Source organism: Dinoponera quadriceps, unplaced genomic scaffold, assembly GCF_001313825.1.
Source record: "Dinoponera quadriceps isolate SergipeBrazil2010 unplaced genomic scaffold, ASM131382v1 scaffold586, whole genome shotgun sequence".
In the NCBI taxonomy this organism is placed as follows: Eukaryota; Metazoa; Arthropoda; class Insecta; order Hymenoptera; family Formicidae; genus Dinoponera; species Dinoponera quadriceps.
In genome coordinates this window covers 1,223,697-1,238,362 of record NW_014554764.1, presented here as the reverse complement: position 1 = coordinate 1,238,362, position 14,666 = coordinate 1,223,697, and the positions used below count along the sequence as shown (strand labels likewise).

The window sequence follows — 14,666 nt, the reverse complement described above, 5'->3', positions numbered from 1 at the left end:
ATTCCGGGTACTGAAAGAGTTAATACAAACGCGTGGTAACAGGAAACGATCGTGGATGTAATCGTTAATTACATCGATTGTCCGGATGAGCAACGTTAACGTTCAGAAACGGGCCGGGAATCCCAGGATTTCTGAAGGATATAATAATCCAAAATCCCAAATCGAAACATCCATCATAGGAAAATATCGTCAGAATTATAAATACAAAGTATTAAACATTCGTCGAATCAAAAGTGGTTTCGTGCAACCTAACACGCGAGGATCTGAGAATCTCCGGAGCTAAAAGTCCAAAAAGTCGTTAGAAGGACTAAAGGACCTTCCAGGATTCTGGAAGCCAAATATATATAAGAAGAGAGATAAACATATGCAAATGTAAGGGATTATTTACAATTCTTAAGAGCTGCAAGTCTAAAACTTAGAGGGATAAAGAAAGATTTTAGTAGCTTAAGGACGGAAGGAATTCTAGAGATTATACGATTATTCCTCGAAATCGGGAGTTCCAAACTCCTTTTCCTTTATCTAAATTGGTGTACTGCACAAAATAAATTTGCGTTAACGTTTAATCGTAGAGGCGACTCACGTTAAAAATTCATCTTTATTTCTCTTATGATACTATTGCAATACTCACGGGATCACAGAAAAAGTCCGCATCTAATTTAGTCATTTATTCATTGCACGTGGCAAAGTAATGTTCATTATTCCACGAGGGAAAAAATTAAAATGTTCGATGTTATTGCAAATTTAATGACTCGCGCATTCACCAATAATCTCTAAGTAATTTATTAATTATTCGTTTAATTTGTTAACCAAAGCACTCGGAACGTAAAAATTGAAAGCGTTTTACAGCAGATTAGAAAAAAAAAACTGTTAATTGAGCAACGCATTGATCCTAGAAGAAGGAACGTTACTTTCCCATCGTTTCCATGAAAGAAGAGACGACGGTAATTAACTATAATCAATGTAAGTCTCTGTTATATTCACATAGTACATAATATACACGTATGAACAAAGAGAATGGGAGGTGTTGTGTGTGTGTGTGTGTATATATATATATATATTTATATATATATATATATATATATATATTATTTCTTTAGTTTATATTTAACGATTTGTACTCTGTAGATGTTGCCTAGATTATACACTTCGCTACCATAATAAATATAATTAAATGCTTTAATACACTAAAATAGTCTCCCATACAATGGCATTTTATTTTTTGTTCTCTTTCTTTCTCTCCCTCTTTAATATTTGCAAGAACTATGAGCACGGTGAATGTATCACAAAAGTCACCACCAATCGCAAATATCGTTCTTACAAAAGTGATGTCGCTCTCAATAAATAGTAAATCTAATGAATTTGCAAGTATTACAATCACCATTAGCTACGGAATCGGAAGTATATATATCTGCGAAAGAGACGATTAATTCTCGGAATGGCCGATTCAATCGCACTCGCGTGCGTGAAATATCGTTTGTTCATTGAATTACAAAATTAATCCGAAATATTGAGTAGACAATCTACGAATATTTTAACATTCGCCACTACGATGTATCAGGACAAAATGAACTACTATACATGGTGTGAAGTTATATACAGAACACCTTACGCGCAACAACTTAGTAATATATAACCCAAGTTATAAATATTAATCTGTACAGTTTCACTCACACCAAATGTATTAGAGAGAGAGAGTCTTAGAAACAGAAATATAATATAATTCGGCAGCGCCTTGTATGCTTTGAATAAGTCAGTCCAAATCATGACTTCTTCTCGCAGTGATGCTAGAAGCACGATACTCGATTACCAAAATGTTAATGTTATTAATGAAATCCAGATTTTGTACGCAGAAACGAGCAGTTAAGAATGCATGTAAAACATATACATGAAGTCGAATGGAATCGATAATCAACTCGCTACGTTAAAAGCGTGTCAAGTATACACATCTCTCCATTCCTTGTCTGCGTACAAAGTACCTAAGAATTCGCGCACTTCTTAACTATACATTTTTTTTTCTTGGAGACAACTTTCACTCAACAATTATCTGATCGCAAGCTATCGTCGGTCTCAACTTCTGCATAAAATTTAGAATTGGACTTTGTGATGAATTTTGGCTGAAAAAGCGTCAACTCCGCGAGTTTGTTTCGGGAAATTCTCGTTTGAAAGAAACCATCCAATCATTTGTACAGCTTATATATTACCCTTCACATCTCATTACGCGTCTTTGGGTGCAAATCCGAGCGTTTGTTATCAGTAATTTCCGAAGATGAAGGAACAACAATAGAGCTGCTGCCTGCTGCAACTGCCTTCTTGGGTGACGTCAGAAACATCAGGAAGTGAGCTATGGAATTTCGATCACTGCACATTAGCCTCCTGTCCCCAATTGAAGCCACCTGGCCGATCTTCCGGCGGTGGCATGTAATCCGGATCTTCCGGATGTGCGTCAAATAAAGTCTTACTGAAGAAAAAATGGCCAGATTAAACAACACAATCCTTTTTTATTATGCGAAGTATTTTTCGTGATAAAAGTTATTTGTTGGAATATTTAATTGAAAATTTAATTTAACTTTGGTGATATAGTCATTATTTCAATTTTAATAATAGTATAATAATAATTATTACTTACAGTATTTGCGGAGTTTTCAAGATTCGAAAACCTCCTCTTAATCGCGGAAATACGTCTTCCGCGAAATAATACGTATGCCCTACCGCCATTCCAACTAGATCAACCCATATCGTGTTGCCGAGCAATACCGAGAAGCCCAGCAATACCCACGGTAGATACGGAGCCTACGGTTATAAAATTAATCACTGCATCGTCAATATTTCTCCGATAGAAATCTGAATAGCAATAATCGTTTAAATCGAACGTAATCCATTTGTGCTTGTTTTTTCAGCGAAACCTACTTGGAAGTTTAACAGTCCGAAAAAATTCATCCTGACGAAAGGATTTCGTCGTGACCAGACATACACCAACATTATCGTGAATGCATGTCCTAGGAACAGCAGATTGACAAAGAATGCAAAGGTCTATAATGCAATTAAGGCATAATAATGGAACCTTTTTAAAAATACGGTATCACTTCAGAGTTGCTACAGAAAGTGAATTTTGAAATCTCCCGACTTTTCCATGTTTTCCAAATGATAGTAGAGAATTTTCCATAATATTAAATTTTCTTAAATTTCTTAAATTTTAAATTAACCTTATATTTTAACACTTAGAAGCAGGGAGTCGTAGAAAAATAGTCTATATTATTAGAAGCAACACAAATTTAGAGGTTTAATCAATATAACGCTGAGTGTTAATTTAAACCAACAAAAGATAAATTGTTGGAAAGAAGAATGCAGTTATGACAAAAAAAGAGCGACTGAATAAAAAGACTGAATAAAATTAATCAATCACGTTCAATTATTCTGAAGGAATAATCAACTATGATTGGTCATTTTCTTACTGATTAAGTTTTAAACGTATTTGACTATGTTAAATATAAAAAAAAAAAATTGCACATACTTTTTAGAATAAGAGTATTTAAGGGGATTGTAAGTAAAATTCAAAATTTTTTACTTTTTTATATCTTTCCCTGACTTTTCCAAGTCTATGACAATCCTATACTTAGTAATTTGGTATTACTAAATGTCGCTAACCTCAATTGATTATAATAATAATTTGATAAGGATACGATCATGCATATTCCACCAAAAATAAACATCATTACAAAATCAGCTGTTCTCCTGCGAAATGATCCTTCTTCCAACATACGGCAATATCGATATGTGAAGATCATATTGAAAAGTAGGTTGAACCCTATATTTCCAAAGAACAGGAATGTTGTTATCAACCGCCATATCTGAAATAATTGATAGTAACATTGTATAACAAAATATATAAATCTAGTACACTGCTTAATAATAATCCCAAATTATTGGTATATTTTAAATAAGAATATTGCATACCTGGTATTGCTCAATTATGAGAATAGGATTAAAATACAATTGAAATGGAGATACCAAGTCCAATTGCTAGAACATAAACATGTTTCAATAAATTGTTCAATTTTACGCATTATTTAGTAGAATTTTAAATATAATATCACTATTATATTTAATATACGCACTGTATTTATCTTAATATAAATATTTAATATCATATATATACGATTAAAAAAATTATATTGTAGCAATAATTATTAAAAGTCATTGTAAGTTATTAACATACACATACAGGAAACTTAATGAAACTTAAGGAATTCAGTGAAAATAAGAGAAATGGGCACAAAACAAGGCTTGAATCTAGCAAATACAGATACCTGAAAGTGCAAGAATCTAAAAACAAGACAAAGGACGTGCAAAAATCGGAGAATCTAGGAATCCGGAGATCCAAAAGTCCCGTTAATCCGTAGATTCAGGGATCGGAGAATCCAAAAAAAATCTACAGAACGGAAAAAGTATAGAGTGGAAAAAACCGCGTATCACTTCAAAGGTTACAACGAAAGACAAGTCACGCAGGGGCGACGTGGTCGTCCACGTCGTCGTATGCAGCCGAAGGCTGTGGAAAAATACCAAGATAAGTACCACGGCGAGAGTTGTGATGACACAGGCTGTGGTATAAGCCCGCGTCACCACAGGCATCTGCATGTACTCATGCCATAACGCTTCGTAGGCCATTGGCGGCGCCGATCGGCTCTCCTCCGTCCGGATTCCTTCTTTCACACCGATACCGTGCAGCTATAATTCCGCCGCCTCTTATTCTTGCCTGCTTCACCATCGCATGTTGCACCAACGCGTCGGTGTTACCTGCACATCGTACCACGAATTTGTTATCCGCACAATTTTTGCACACGTAACACGTGAAATTGTCACCGAACGGCCGCCTGGTGGCCTCTCATTACCGCCAACTCTCGCGTTTTGGTGATCTTATCGCTCGCAGCTTGCCACCTCGTCTATCGATCTTTCGTTCCCACCGCGGCTAACTTCACGGCCGTTATGGCGGATTGTTTATCGTAAATCGACGCTGACCAGTGGAGTTGATGTTTCGAGGCGAATACGAGGAAACACGCGTTGCGGTTCGATTAATTGATTAACAATAGCAAGGATCAGCCGACAATGGTCCTCACGAAGGAATATCGCATTTGCATGCCGTTAACCACGGAAGAGGTGACACCTAAGTGTTGTGCATTCGATTGTATATTAATTTTTTTTATCTGGCATCAACGTTCATACTTATCCGAAAATTATTGTTATATTGTTATTGTATACTGTTGCTTATTATCTGTGAATTTGTAAGAAAATAATCCTTTTTCTAATGATCCCTTTAAACTATTCTATTTTTGTACAGTACCGCATTGGCCAATTATATATGATTGCCAGACATAGTCATGAACAATCTGATTCTGACGAGGGTGTAGAAGTTATACAAAATACCGCCTGCGAAGATCCTGTTCATGGAAAAGGACAGTTTACTGAGAAAAGAATCCATCTCTCCAGGTGAACTTATTCCCAATATGAATCATACAATGTAAAATATATATATGTATATATATATATGTATATAGGCGCTTCTAAGTATTAACCAACTAGGATAATTTTTGCTTTCTGCATAGTTATTATAACTCTCTATTTTTCTTGCAGTAAACTTCCTTACTGGATACAATCTATCTTACCACGAATATTTTACGTGACAGAAAAAGCATGGAATTATTATCCTTTTACTATCACAGGTATACTTAATTAATATGTTACAGCTATATCTGATCTCTCTTCATCTGATTTCATAATTAATGCTTTTCATGATCAATATTGTTAATATTTTACAATACAAAGTGCTTTATCTAAAATTATCCTCTGGCTCTTCTAATATTAATCAGAGTAATAATCCTTAAACTATTCACATTTTTTTCAAATTGATATAGAAGGTAATTTTCTTTATTAATATTATTCATTTTCTTGCATGCTCATTCGTGGTGACCACAGAATATACTGTAAGTAAATTTAAACATGAAGCATGGCCATAAAACTTCTTATTATTTCTGAATTTTTCTCTTTCAGTGTTCTTTCATACCAAAGTTCCACGTAGTAATACATACACGATACGAAGACAACAATGGCTCGACAGAAAATGTAAGTCGCTCTTATTGCATAATTAATATATCTCTAATTTCTGTTACAATCATTGATTCATCATTAACATGTTAAATTGCAGTGTTTAGGATTGTCACCCATTAATTTGATTCATAGAGAAGTCGATTTTGTGGATATCGCGTATGATGAAATCTCGGCAAAGCATTACAAAGAGGAGGAAGTAAGTCTACGAAATCTTGAAATAGTCTTTATTTCATTTTTAAAGGGATCTTAAAATCGTCCTGCTTTATCACAAGAATTTCTTTACAATACATACTTTGATGTAGACGAGGATAATTGATTTTGTTCAAAAAACGAAAAAAAAAACTAACAAATTATCTAACTCTTTTTCGAATAAAGTCCTCGCCTGTATTAACGTGTGTATTGTAATTGTGTAAAAGGATTTTAAATTCTATGCAGCTAGTAACGAATATAGTATTAACAAATTTGCGGTAAAACAGGACGACTTCAGGATTTCCTTAACATTACATCTTATTTTAATTAATATAACAGGATCCAAAATTTTTCCAATCAAAACGGACGGGCCGTGGCCCTTTGGTTGAAGGCTGGAGGGACACGACGCAACCTATAATGTGTTCCTACAAGTTGGTCCATGCCTCATTTGAAGTCTGGGGCATGCAGACGCGAGTAGAGGATTTCATACATAGGGTAAGTTTAATAAATAAAATACTCGAAATCCATTTCTCTCCGGCAGAAAAGGAAATTTTCTTAAATTGATTTCATTTTATTAGTGTATCAGGGACATCCTATTGCTAGGCCACAGACAGGCCTTTGCCTGGATCGACGAGTGGTACGACATGAATTTGGAAAACGTTCGACAGTATGAACAAAAGATGCAAGAGGAGACGAACGAGAAGGTCAGACTGAGAAATCAACTTAACGAGAAGCAGCTCTCTGAAACGGGCACACCGTCCCCATCGATGCCAACCACACCGACGGCGAAGTCGCCCACACAATCATCGAATCGATCTTGGTTTTCTTGGTCGTAGCCATTATTAGCCAATTTGATCTCAGGTTCTATGACAGCTCTTCGTCACGGCTAATATTGCGCGAATGAACGGAACGAGTGGCATTCTTTATTTCCCACGCGCGTACATGCACATATTGGATGTCCCAAAGAATGTGCCGATCGGTAACGCGAATACATTCTTCAGATTCGGAATTAATTAGTTATCACTTGTTAATTTAATCGATAATCTTATTGCGAAGTTATTTAAGACGTAAAACTATTCTTATAGAGAGATTGTAAATTGCTAGCGAATTTATCTTCTCATTATTATAAAAAAAAAAGAGAAAAACAGAAAAACGGGTCCAACATTTCTAGGAAAGTTAGGATTCACGAAGAATTTGAAAGTTATTATTGGTAGTAATTTTAATTGCAAGTGCAAAAAAACTCAATGTCGAGATCAATGAGAAATGTGTATTGATTTCTGTATTTTTTTTTTGTTTGGGACATCCCATATACATATGTATAGTTCCGTACATGTAGGCTTATCGTAAAACGATTTTTATTTCCGTTTCGATGTACCATAGAAAAATGCACTTGAAAATGTGCGACGTGCGACTAAATTGCACGGTTAAATTTCAAGAGAGCGCACATGGAAAGCTGGTCTAAACTGTTTTGATAACAACGTAAAATGCAAGTTTTAAAATGTATCGTGTTGTGAAAATAACTAAATGCTGAAATTTAACCACTTATACTTGAGTCACATCTTGTACATGTGAGCAAGTTTCACTTGCGTTTTTATAGCGAATTAGCAGTAAATGGCTGTTTTTATCATACAACGTTATGTTCTACGGTGTAATTAATGTGTACTAAATTTTTATTTTCCGTTTCAACGTGTAGAGAAGCACTTGGAAATATATGTGTTTGCAAATAATTCTTATTTGTTCAAACGAATGTTTCAATTATAATTGATATGACCATCACTATTAAATCAATAACTATTATTTTTTACTGGTACCGCAAGGAGACACGTCTCAATCGAAGCACAATTAAATCAGTCAATTTACATAAACGTTATCGTAATAGATAAATAGAATGATTTACACAGAATTCGCGTATATGCTGTTCGATAATATTCTTACCTAATTAGGATTAACAAGTGCTGGATGTAATCTGCTGATAGTTGGATGTCGTAACGGTGTAATGAGAACACGTGCCATTTCGCCAACGTGACCTGTCAACGGAAACGTATAATAAAATATTAATTTGCTTACCAAAGCCTAGTAACAATAATTAAATTGAAATAATATAATCGATCACATTAACTCAGTTATCACAAATAAAATTTTTATTAATTTGTATCAATAGAATCATAACTATATAAATTATTAAACGATAGTATTTTTCTTACGAGCGTTATAGTGGTCTGTGAGTTGGATGAGAGGATACAATAAGGAAAATCCTTGTGATCTCCTTAATTGTTCAAATTCTTCTAGAGATGTCGAAACTTCCTAAATAAAATAATATCGTTTTGAATACAGCAAACCTACTTTAAAGACGACTCTGGAATTAAGTGCGATTTAAAATCGCCTCGAGATGGAAAGTTATCAATGAAAATTTAATTGTCCTTCCAATAGGAATTTCTTACGTCCGCAACATTTATTCTCGAATTTAACGTAGTTCTCGTACAAGCGGCACGTTGTTCGTTCCGATGTTGTTCGGCAGCTTCTGTAATTAATTCGCTAAATCTAGCCGCAACCTGCTTCCATTTTATCAAGTCGCCAGACTGCAAGATAAAAATTAAAATAAGACAAATCGTTAAAAAATTTTTCCATGAAAATATATTCTGTGGGATTAAACTCGAATGTTTGATTTTCTTAATTAGCATGAAAAATGGAAGCATGGCTAAAGTTGGCAGTGATTGAGTCGCTCAGTGTTAAAACGGTTTAACTCCATATCTTAAAAAATTTTTTGTATCGAAACGTCTTTGGACCAAAATTTCACAAAACTTTGAAGACATAATCAGTGGTGTGCTACAAATTAATTTGATTTCATCTTTGGATAAAATGAGTTTCCTTTACTTCTCTGAAAATTTAGTTTTATATCGTAGCATTCTTGTAATATTGAACGATTCAAATGTGTAACATCACCGATAGATTAAAGAACACCGGTAGAAGGGCGATAGGCAAAGGTGATCCTCGTAATTCGGAACATTCCGAGGGTGGTCCCGACAAAGTCAAGTGTCTCAAGAGATCCAGAATATCGGTCAGAAGCTCGCCGTGGCGACCGCCGACGTCCTGTTTAATGAGCCCTAAAGCGTCTTGCGCGATAACTTGTGTCTCCACACCTGGATTATCAGCTGATTAAATATAAATCATATATTTATCTGTCCTTTGTAGATTACATATATATAGGGTGTTCTATTTTAATAGAAACAGTGGGATATTTTGAAAACGAAGCAATTAATAAAAAAAATGGTTCATACGAAAGTTATAAAATGTGGAGGATTGAAATGATTTTGAATTATTGTCTATGCAACAAAATTAAGGTTATCAACTTATGTTTTTCAAACTCTACAACTTTTATCTGTACTATTTTTTTTTGTCAATTGCATGTTTTCAAGATATTTCTATTAAAATGGGATACTCTATATAAAGAGAGAATATATTTAATATCGAAAATTGGAAATTAATAAAGATAATTCATCTTTAAAAACTAGATGTCATAAAATTAACTACAAGATTGTTTTAGAACTAAATTGCTGACTATTCAAATGTTATATAAACAATCGGTCAGTTTAACATCGTGATATCGCAATTCATCGGAATGCAAATTTTGCTGACGATGAATTTACATTTTCGTCGATGAACGTTACATTTTCGAGCATCATACGATATTTCAAGTTATAAATAAAATATAATATATATACAGGAAGTGCTTGTCGCTATTTTACACAATTTAATTCCGTTCATGACGCTTGTTATTATTTTTTTTTACCGAGAATCAATGCCTGCACATGCTGCGGCATAATAGGTTTCTTGAGACGGCTGAGAAAAATTTGTAAGGCTGCCGCACATTCCAGAGCTGAATTGTTTAAATGTTCGAAGTGAGGCTTCTGTCCTTTTTTCAGAGAATTTAGGATATACCGTCGAAGCTCGCGACGTCCTGCCCGACGGAATAATCCTTCTACTCTGGCATCTTCAGTCAAGAGATTGAATCATATGATTTTTTTAATTTACATATTATTAATGAATATATTTTTTCTTGTAATATTTTTAACATTTAATGTAATGTTTAGCATTTTTTAGTTATATTGTTAACGCGTTCCATGCCACGTGTACCGTTTTTGGTTTTCGGTCTAAACTCGATCTCCACGTTCCAGTATTTAAATTTACTTACAGTATATTCTACTGTGGTCATCACGAACGAGCATGCAAGAAAATAAATAATGTTTGAAGAAAATATGAACAAGTGAGTATATTAAAAAGTTACACAAATATTTTTTGTAGAAAATTAACACAAAATTAATACGTTAATCGACATTGAAATATAAAAAAATGTTATTTTAACACTTACATACGTTAAATATCGACGTAACATAAAATGTTGAGATAATATAAACACAATATGTTAAATTAACATATGAGTTACGAATTTAACACAAAAATTTTAATAAGAACCGATTTTAACACAAGTACAAAATGTTTTTACTGTATATTTAAGTATATATTGTTTCGATAAGTTACATCGTACTGCTCGATTATAAATGCAAAATGTTCAAAAAAGTTATATCTTATTTGTTTCATAATAAGCTATAGTTTTTTTAATGTTCTGTTCTATTCTACAATATCTTATTTGTTACCTCTCGATTTTTTAGTTTTGAAATAAACTTGTTTATTTCGTCCTATTATGCGTTTTATACTTTGAATATTCACTTTTGTAACAAATAACTTTCCAATTGGCAAAAAACTATAAACCAAATAATTATAACAGATTTATCAAACTCCACATCGTGTACCGTTTTTAGTACACGCGGCATGAATTGAAAACGACCCTCGGCACGGAACGTGTTAATGAATATTTAATAAATAATGTTGACGAATATTTTCGCTTGTAACATTAGATATACTGAACTTACGTTCTTTCAAAAAAAGTATCAGTCCTTTTACTACGTCCAAAGACTTCTGCGATATTATGTCGTCACCTGCATCTTGCCTGAAAATAAAAGGAAATACGGAAGTGAATCAAATCAAGAGTCAAGTAAACAAAACGCTCTTCCTCTCTTTTTTTTTTACCGGAAATTAGCGGATGTATATAAGATACGGATAAACGATTCGTGACAAGCCGGATAACAAGTTCATTAACGGTACCGCGTGTCCTTGCTCCATCCTTCGCATGCAAGCTTATAAAGAGCTGTCATGACCCATTATGGAGATTTTTTAAGTATGTCGGGACCAATGCTCCAACGTTATTTGTTATATTATTTAACCGCGACCGCGATCCTGGTTTACGGATCGTCGCAAAGAACTGTTAGACGAGCACTCTGTCTATCCTGCGGCCAGGACTGCCCAGAAGCGTTGGCGTCACCATGGTGAGTAAAATTACAATCTTCAAAAAACTTAAAAGACTGACATTCCGTACTTGATACACAGAACAATTTGCGAAACGTTTGCAGGTATCCTCGTCGAGAATTAAATCAGCAAACTGGAATCCTGCAAGATTTTTCCGTCTCTCCGTACCGAAATTCGCCTTATTTCCGTCTGGCTCAAAGAGATATCTCGCGGAATATAGCAGGTGATCACATTTTTTTGAGCCAAAATCCAATATCCTCTAGAAGATACAGAAGCTTTTCTCAACAAAGACCCACAGGCGGATATCTTCGCATCGATAAAGGATACCCGTCTACGCAATTCGCCGATAAATCCGAACAGCAACATCAATTTCTCGGAAACTTCTCCGACAAGTTCACGAAATTCTCAGGCAAGCAGACGACCCTGTCTCTGGCCAAACCTGTCAACAGCTATCCTTTCGCTCGTGTCTCTCCGTCAGGACGATCATTTGGCGAGTCGGAACGGGAAAACTCGTACTTCAGAAATCTTCGCGATAAACACTTAATGTCTTCGTCAGAGAATCTTGAAGTTCCTAGAGAAGATAAGGAGGATCCCGCGAAGAAATTCGGCGTCGTTTATCGCACCGATGAGAAACCTTCATGGAAGACCTTCATGGAAGACTCAAGACACGCATCCTCGAACAAAATCGTATCCGATAAATTCTTCCCGACATTCCAGACAAGTATTCTTGATAAGGACGAAGAAGAAGGGAAGAATTCAATCGCAAGGTCCCCAATTTCCAGCGGTCAACAACACAATAATCTTGTGTCTCCTCGAGATAGATACTATTCTGTAGGGTTTGGTATGCCTAAAATTCAGCGTGAATCCTATTTTCTCCTTGAGGACTCAGATGTTCAAAAACCGGCGAAGGACGACGAAGTTTACGACAATTTTATGAGGGATTCTTTAGAAACTTCAAGTCTAGGAGAGATGAAACCGAGCCGAAACGATTTCTCTGAGGAGTACTCCGCGGAAGAAGAAGAGATGGTTACTCTCGAAAACGGCAATGAGCAAATTGATTATCCCTACAACTCACATCAGGATTTATATATTTGGAGGCCTACAAAGGAAGAAACGGTCTCCCCCGATAATTGGAACTTTGCGACAGGTAATAACTTGCAAGATTCCATCGAAATTAAGCAATTGAAGGAAAGTGAAAGTAACTGGCCACGAGTGTATCCTGCGGCGGAAAAAGATGTCGGACACTTCAACGATGAGGCAGAGGGTTGGGGATATTTTGAAGACGAGTTCGATAAGGATACCGCCAAAACTGGAACATCTACCTATAATTCTTACACTATTCTCCCGAATACGAATATTTGGAGGACACACAAAAAGGCAAAACAGGATGAAGCGCTCTCCGATAAGCTGGATTTTACGTTTAGCGGAGATTTGAAAGGAATCAAAAACACAAGACAATCTGAAGCACACTTTGTGGAGGAAAATAGTAATAAGCATTTTCGGGATGAGAACAAATATACGGTCCAGGACGAGAGACGTGTCGGTACCGATAGAATTATCCGTACGCCTGTAATCAACTCCTTATTTACTCCTTATATCTTTCCGCAATCACCCTTAAATATTGTAAATGTTCCGAAGAATCCTACTCCCATTGAGTCCTCCATCACGAAGGATTTTTCGTCAGGGATGAAAAATAACGTACAGCGTGCGAATCCTACGGAAAATATACATAGCAGATTTTTAAAGGATGGAAGAGTTGTCGTGGACGACGAACGTAACCAGGATCAGATTTTCGTTAAAGATACTTACGATGTGAAGGGATATAGCAATCCTGTTCTCGACAGCAGATCAGGACAAACAAAGGACAACACGCAAGACGAGGTTTTGACGAAACTTGATTCTGATCTAACAGATGAAGTTGAAATTCCTCCAGCGGAATCAACTGAGCCGACGCCAAAAGAATCCTTCGAAAGGCGTTCCACGCCAACGACAAAAAAGAATTCTTAGTTATATAGAATAAATCGCTTTTTAACAAAATATATTCAATGTAATGAATGACGCAATGTTGAGATTGTAATATAAATACAGGATTATATCCGACCATGTTTTCTATGATGACCAAAAATAAAAGGATTCTTTAAAAAATTTCTCGGATGATTTGACTTCGCGATACGATATCAATTAGCAGTTAAGATTATTTAGTAGTATAAGAATTAATAGCAATTAATGAGAGAATAATAACGAGACATTCAGATCAATCGTTATAATTATGTTCGGCATCATAAGTATTTCAATCTGCTCAATTGTAATTATTCTAATTTTATTTATTTATTTATTTATAGTATAAACAAGAAAAATTATCTTTTTTACGTAAATAAAAGAGAATAATAGAACAAAAATATATAAAGTGTCGATAAGGACAAAAAAAGGATTTACATTTTTACGAGCAGCTATATTTTAGTGTATTACCTTCATCGTGACTAGCAAAAATACATGAAGATGCGTCTTCATATAAGAATTTTATTAATATATAAAAGAAGTCATTTCTGATGTCATGAATATTGCTGCTTATTTTGCTCGAAAGGAAACGCAATTAATCTGAAATTATTGTAGTAATATGAGAAGTCAATACTTTGATTAAAATTATGGCGTAATAAATTAATATTCCTTAAAACAAACATATTCAAACATATTGTTGTTGTTGTAATGGAATTATAAAATATATATTAAATGTTTGCATATTATGTTTAGCATTTCTGTCTATCTGGGTATTTTCACATATATCCACACTAGACAAAATTATATGAGACCTATATTTTCTCAACGTAAACAGGAATTATGCCAAGTTTCAATCGTGTTTGCGAAACTGGAGCGCAATTTGAGACTTGCGGAATTTCGCATATAAGCGAAAAGTGTAATGCGTAAGGACACCAATGGATTGCGACACGAAACAAATTTCAGTCAAGTCAACGAAATCGCAGATGCTTAAAGATATGTAGCAATTTGTTGCA

The 14,666-nt window shown here is 34.8% G+C and overlaps 4 protein-coding genes across 4 annotated transcripts; 2 read left to right on the top strand and 2 right to left on the bottom strand.

Moving 5' to 3' along the window:
• Positions 1–576: 576 nt before the first annotated feature.
• Positions 577–4,665, bottom strand: LOC106741619 (derlin-2). The gene is made up of 6 exons (XM_014613814.1): positions 4,573–4,665; positions 3,955–4,020; positions 3,681–3,848; positions 2,908–3,030; positions 2,627–2,790; positions 577–2,458 (listed from the first exon to the last, which is right to left on the bottom strand). Exons 1-6 carry the CDS (start codon positions 4,663–4,665, stop codon positions 2,356–2,358), a joined length of 717 nt encoding a protein of 238 aa, XP_014469300.1. The 3' UTR covers positions 577–2,355.
• Positions 4,666–4,674: 9 nt separating this feature from the next.
• On the top strand, positions 4,675–8,362 carry LOC106741618 (cytoplasmic phosphatidylinositol transfer protein 1). The gene is made up of 8 exons (XM_014613813.1): positions 4,675–5,154; positions 5,336–5,484; positions 5,629–5,717; positions 5,971–5,978; positions 6,046–6,117; positions 6,200–6,298; positions 6,631–6,786; positions 6,870–8,362. Exons 1-8 carry the CDS (start codon positions 5,104–5,106, stop codon positions 7,125–7,127), a joined length of 882 nt encoding a protein of 293 aa, XP_014469299.1. The 5' UTR covers positions 4,675–5,103; the 3' UTR covers positions 7,128–8,362.
• A 314-nt stretch (positions 8,363–8,676) lies between these two features.
• LOC106741553 lies at positions 8,677–11,504 on the bottom strand. Its single transcript, XM_014613683.1, has 5 exons — positions 11,455–11,504; positions 11,223–11,299; positions 10,082–10,282; positions 9,235–9,443; positions 8,677–8,870 (listed from the first exon to the last, which is right to left on the bottom strand). Exons 1-5 carry the CDS (start codon positions 11,502–11,504, stop codon positions 8,703–8,705), a joined length of 705 nt encoding a protein of 234 aa, XP_014469169.1. The 3' UTR covers positions 8,677–8,702.
• On the top strand, positions 11,503–13,662 carry LOC106741552. The gene is made up of 2 exons (XM_014613682.1): positions 11,503–11,675; positions 11,760–13,662. The coding sequence occupies exons 1-2, from the start codon at positions 11,503–11,505 to the stop codon at positions 13,660–13,662; spliced, it is 2,076 nt and encodes a 691-aa protein (XP_014469168.1).
• Positions 13,663–14,666: the final 1,004 nt, after the last annotated feature.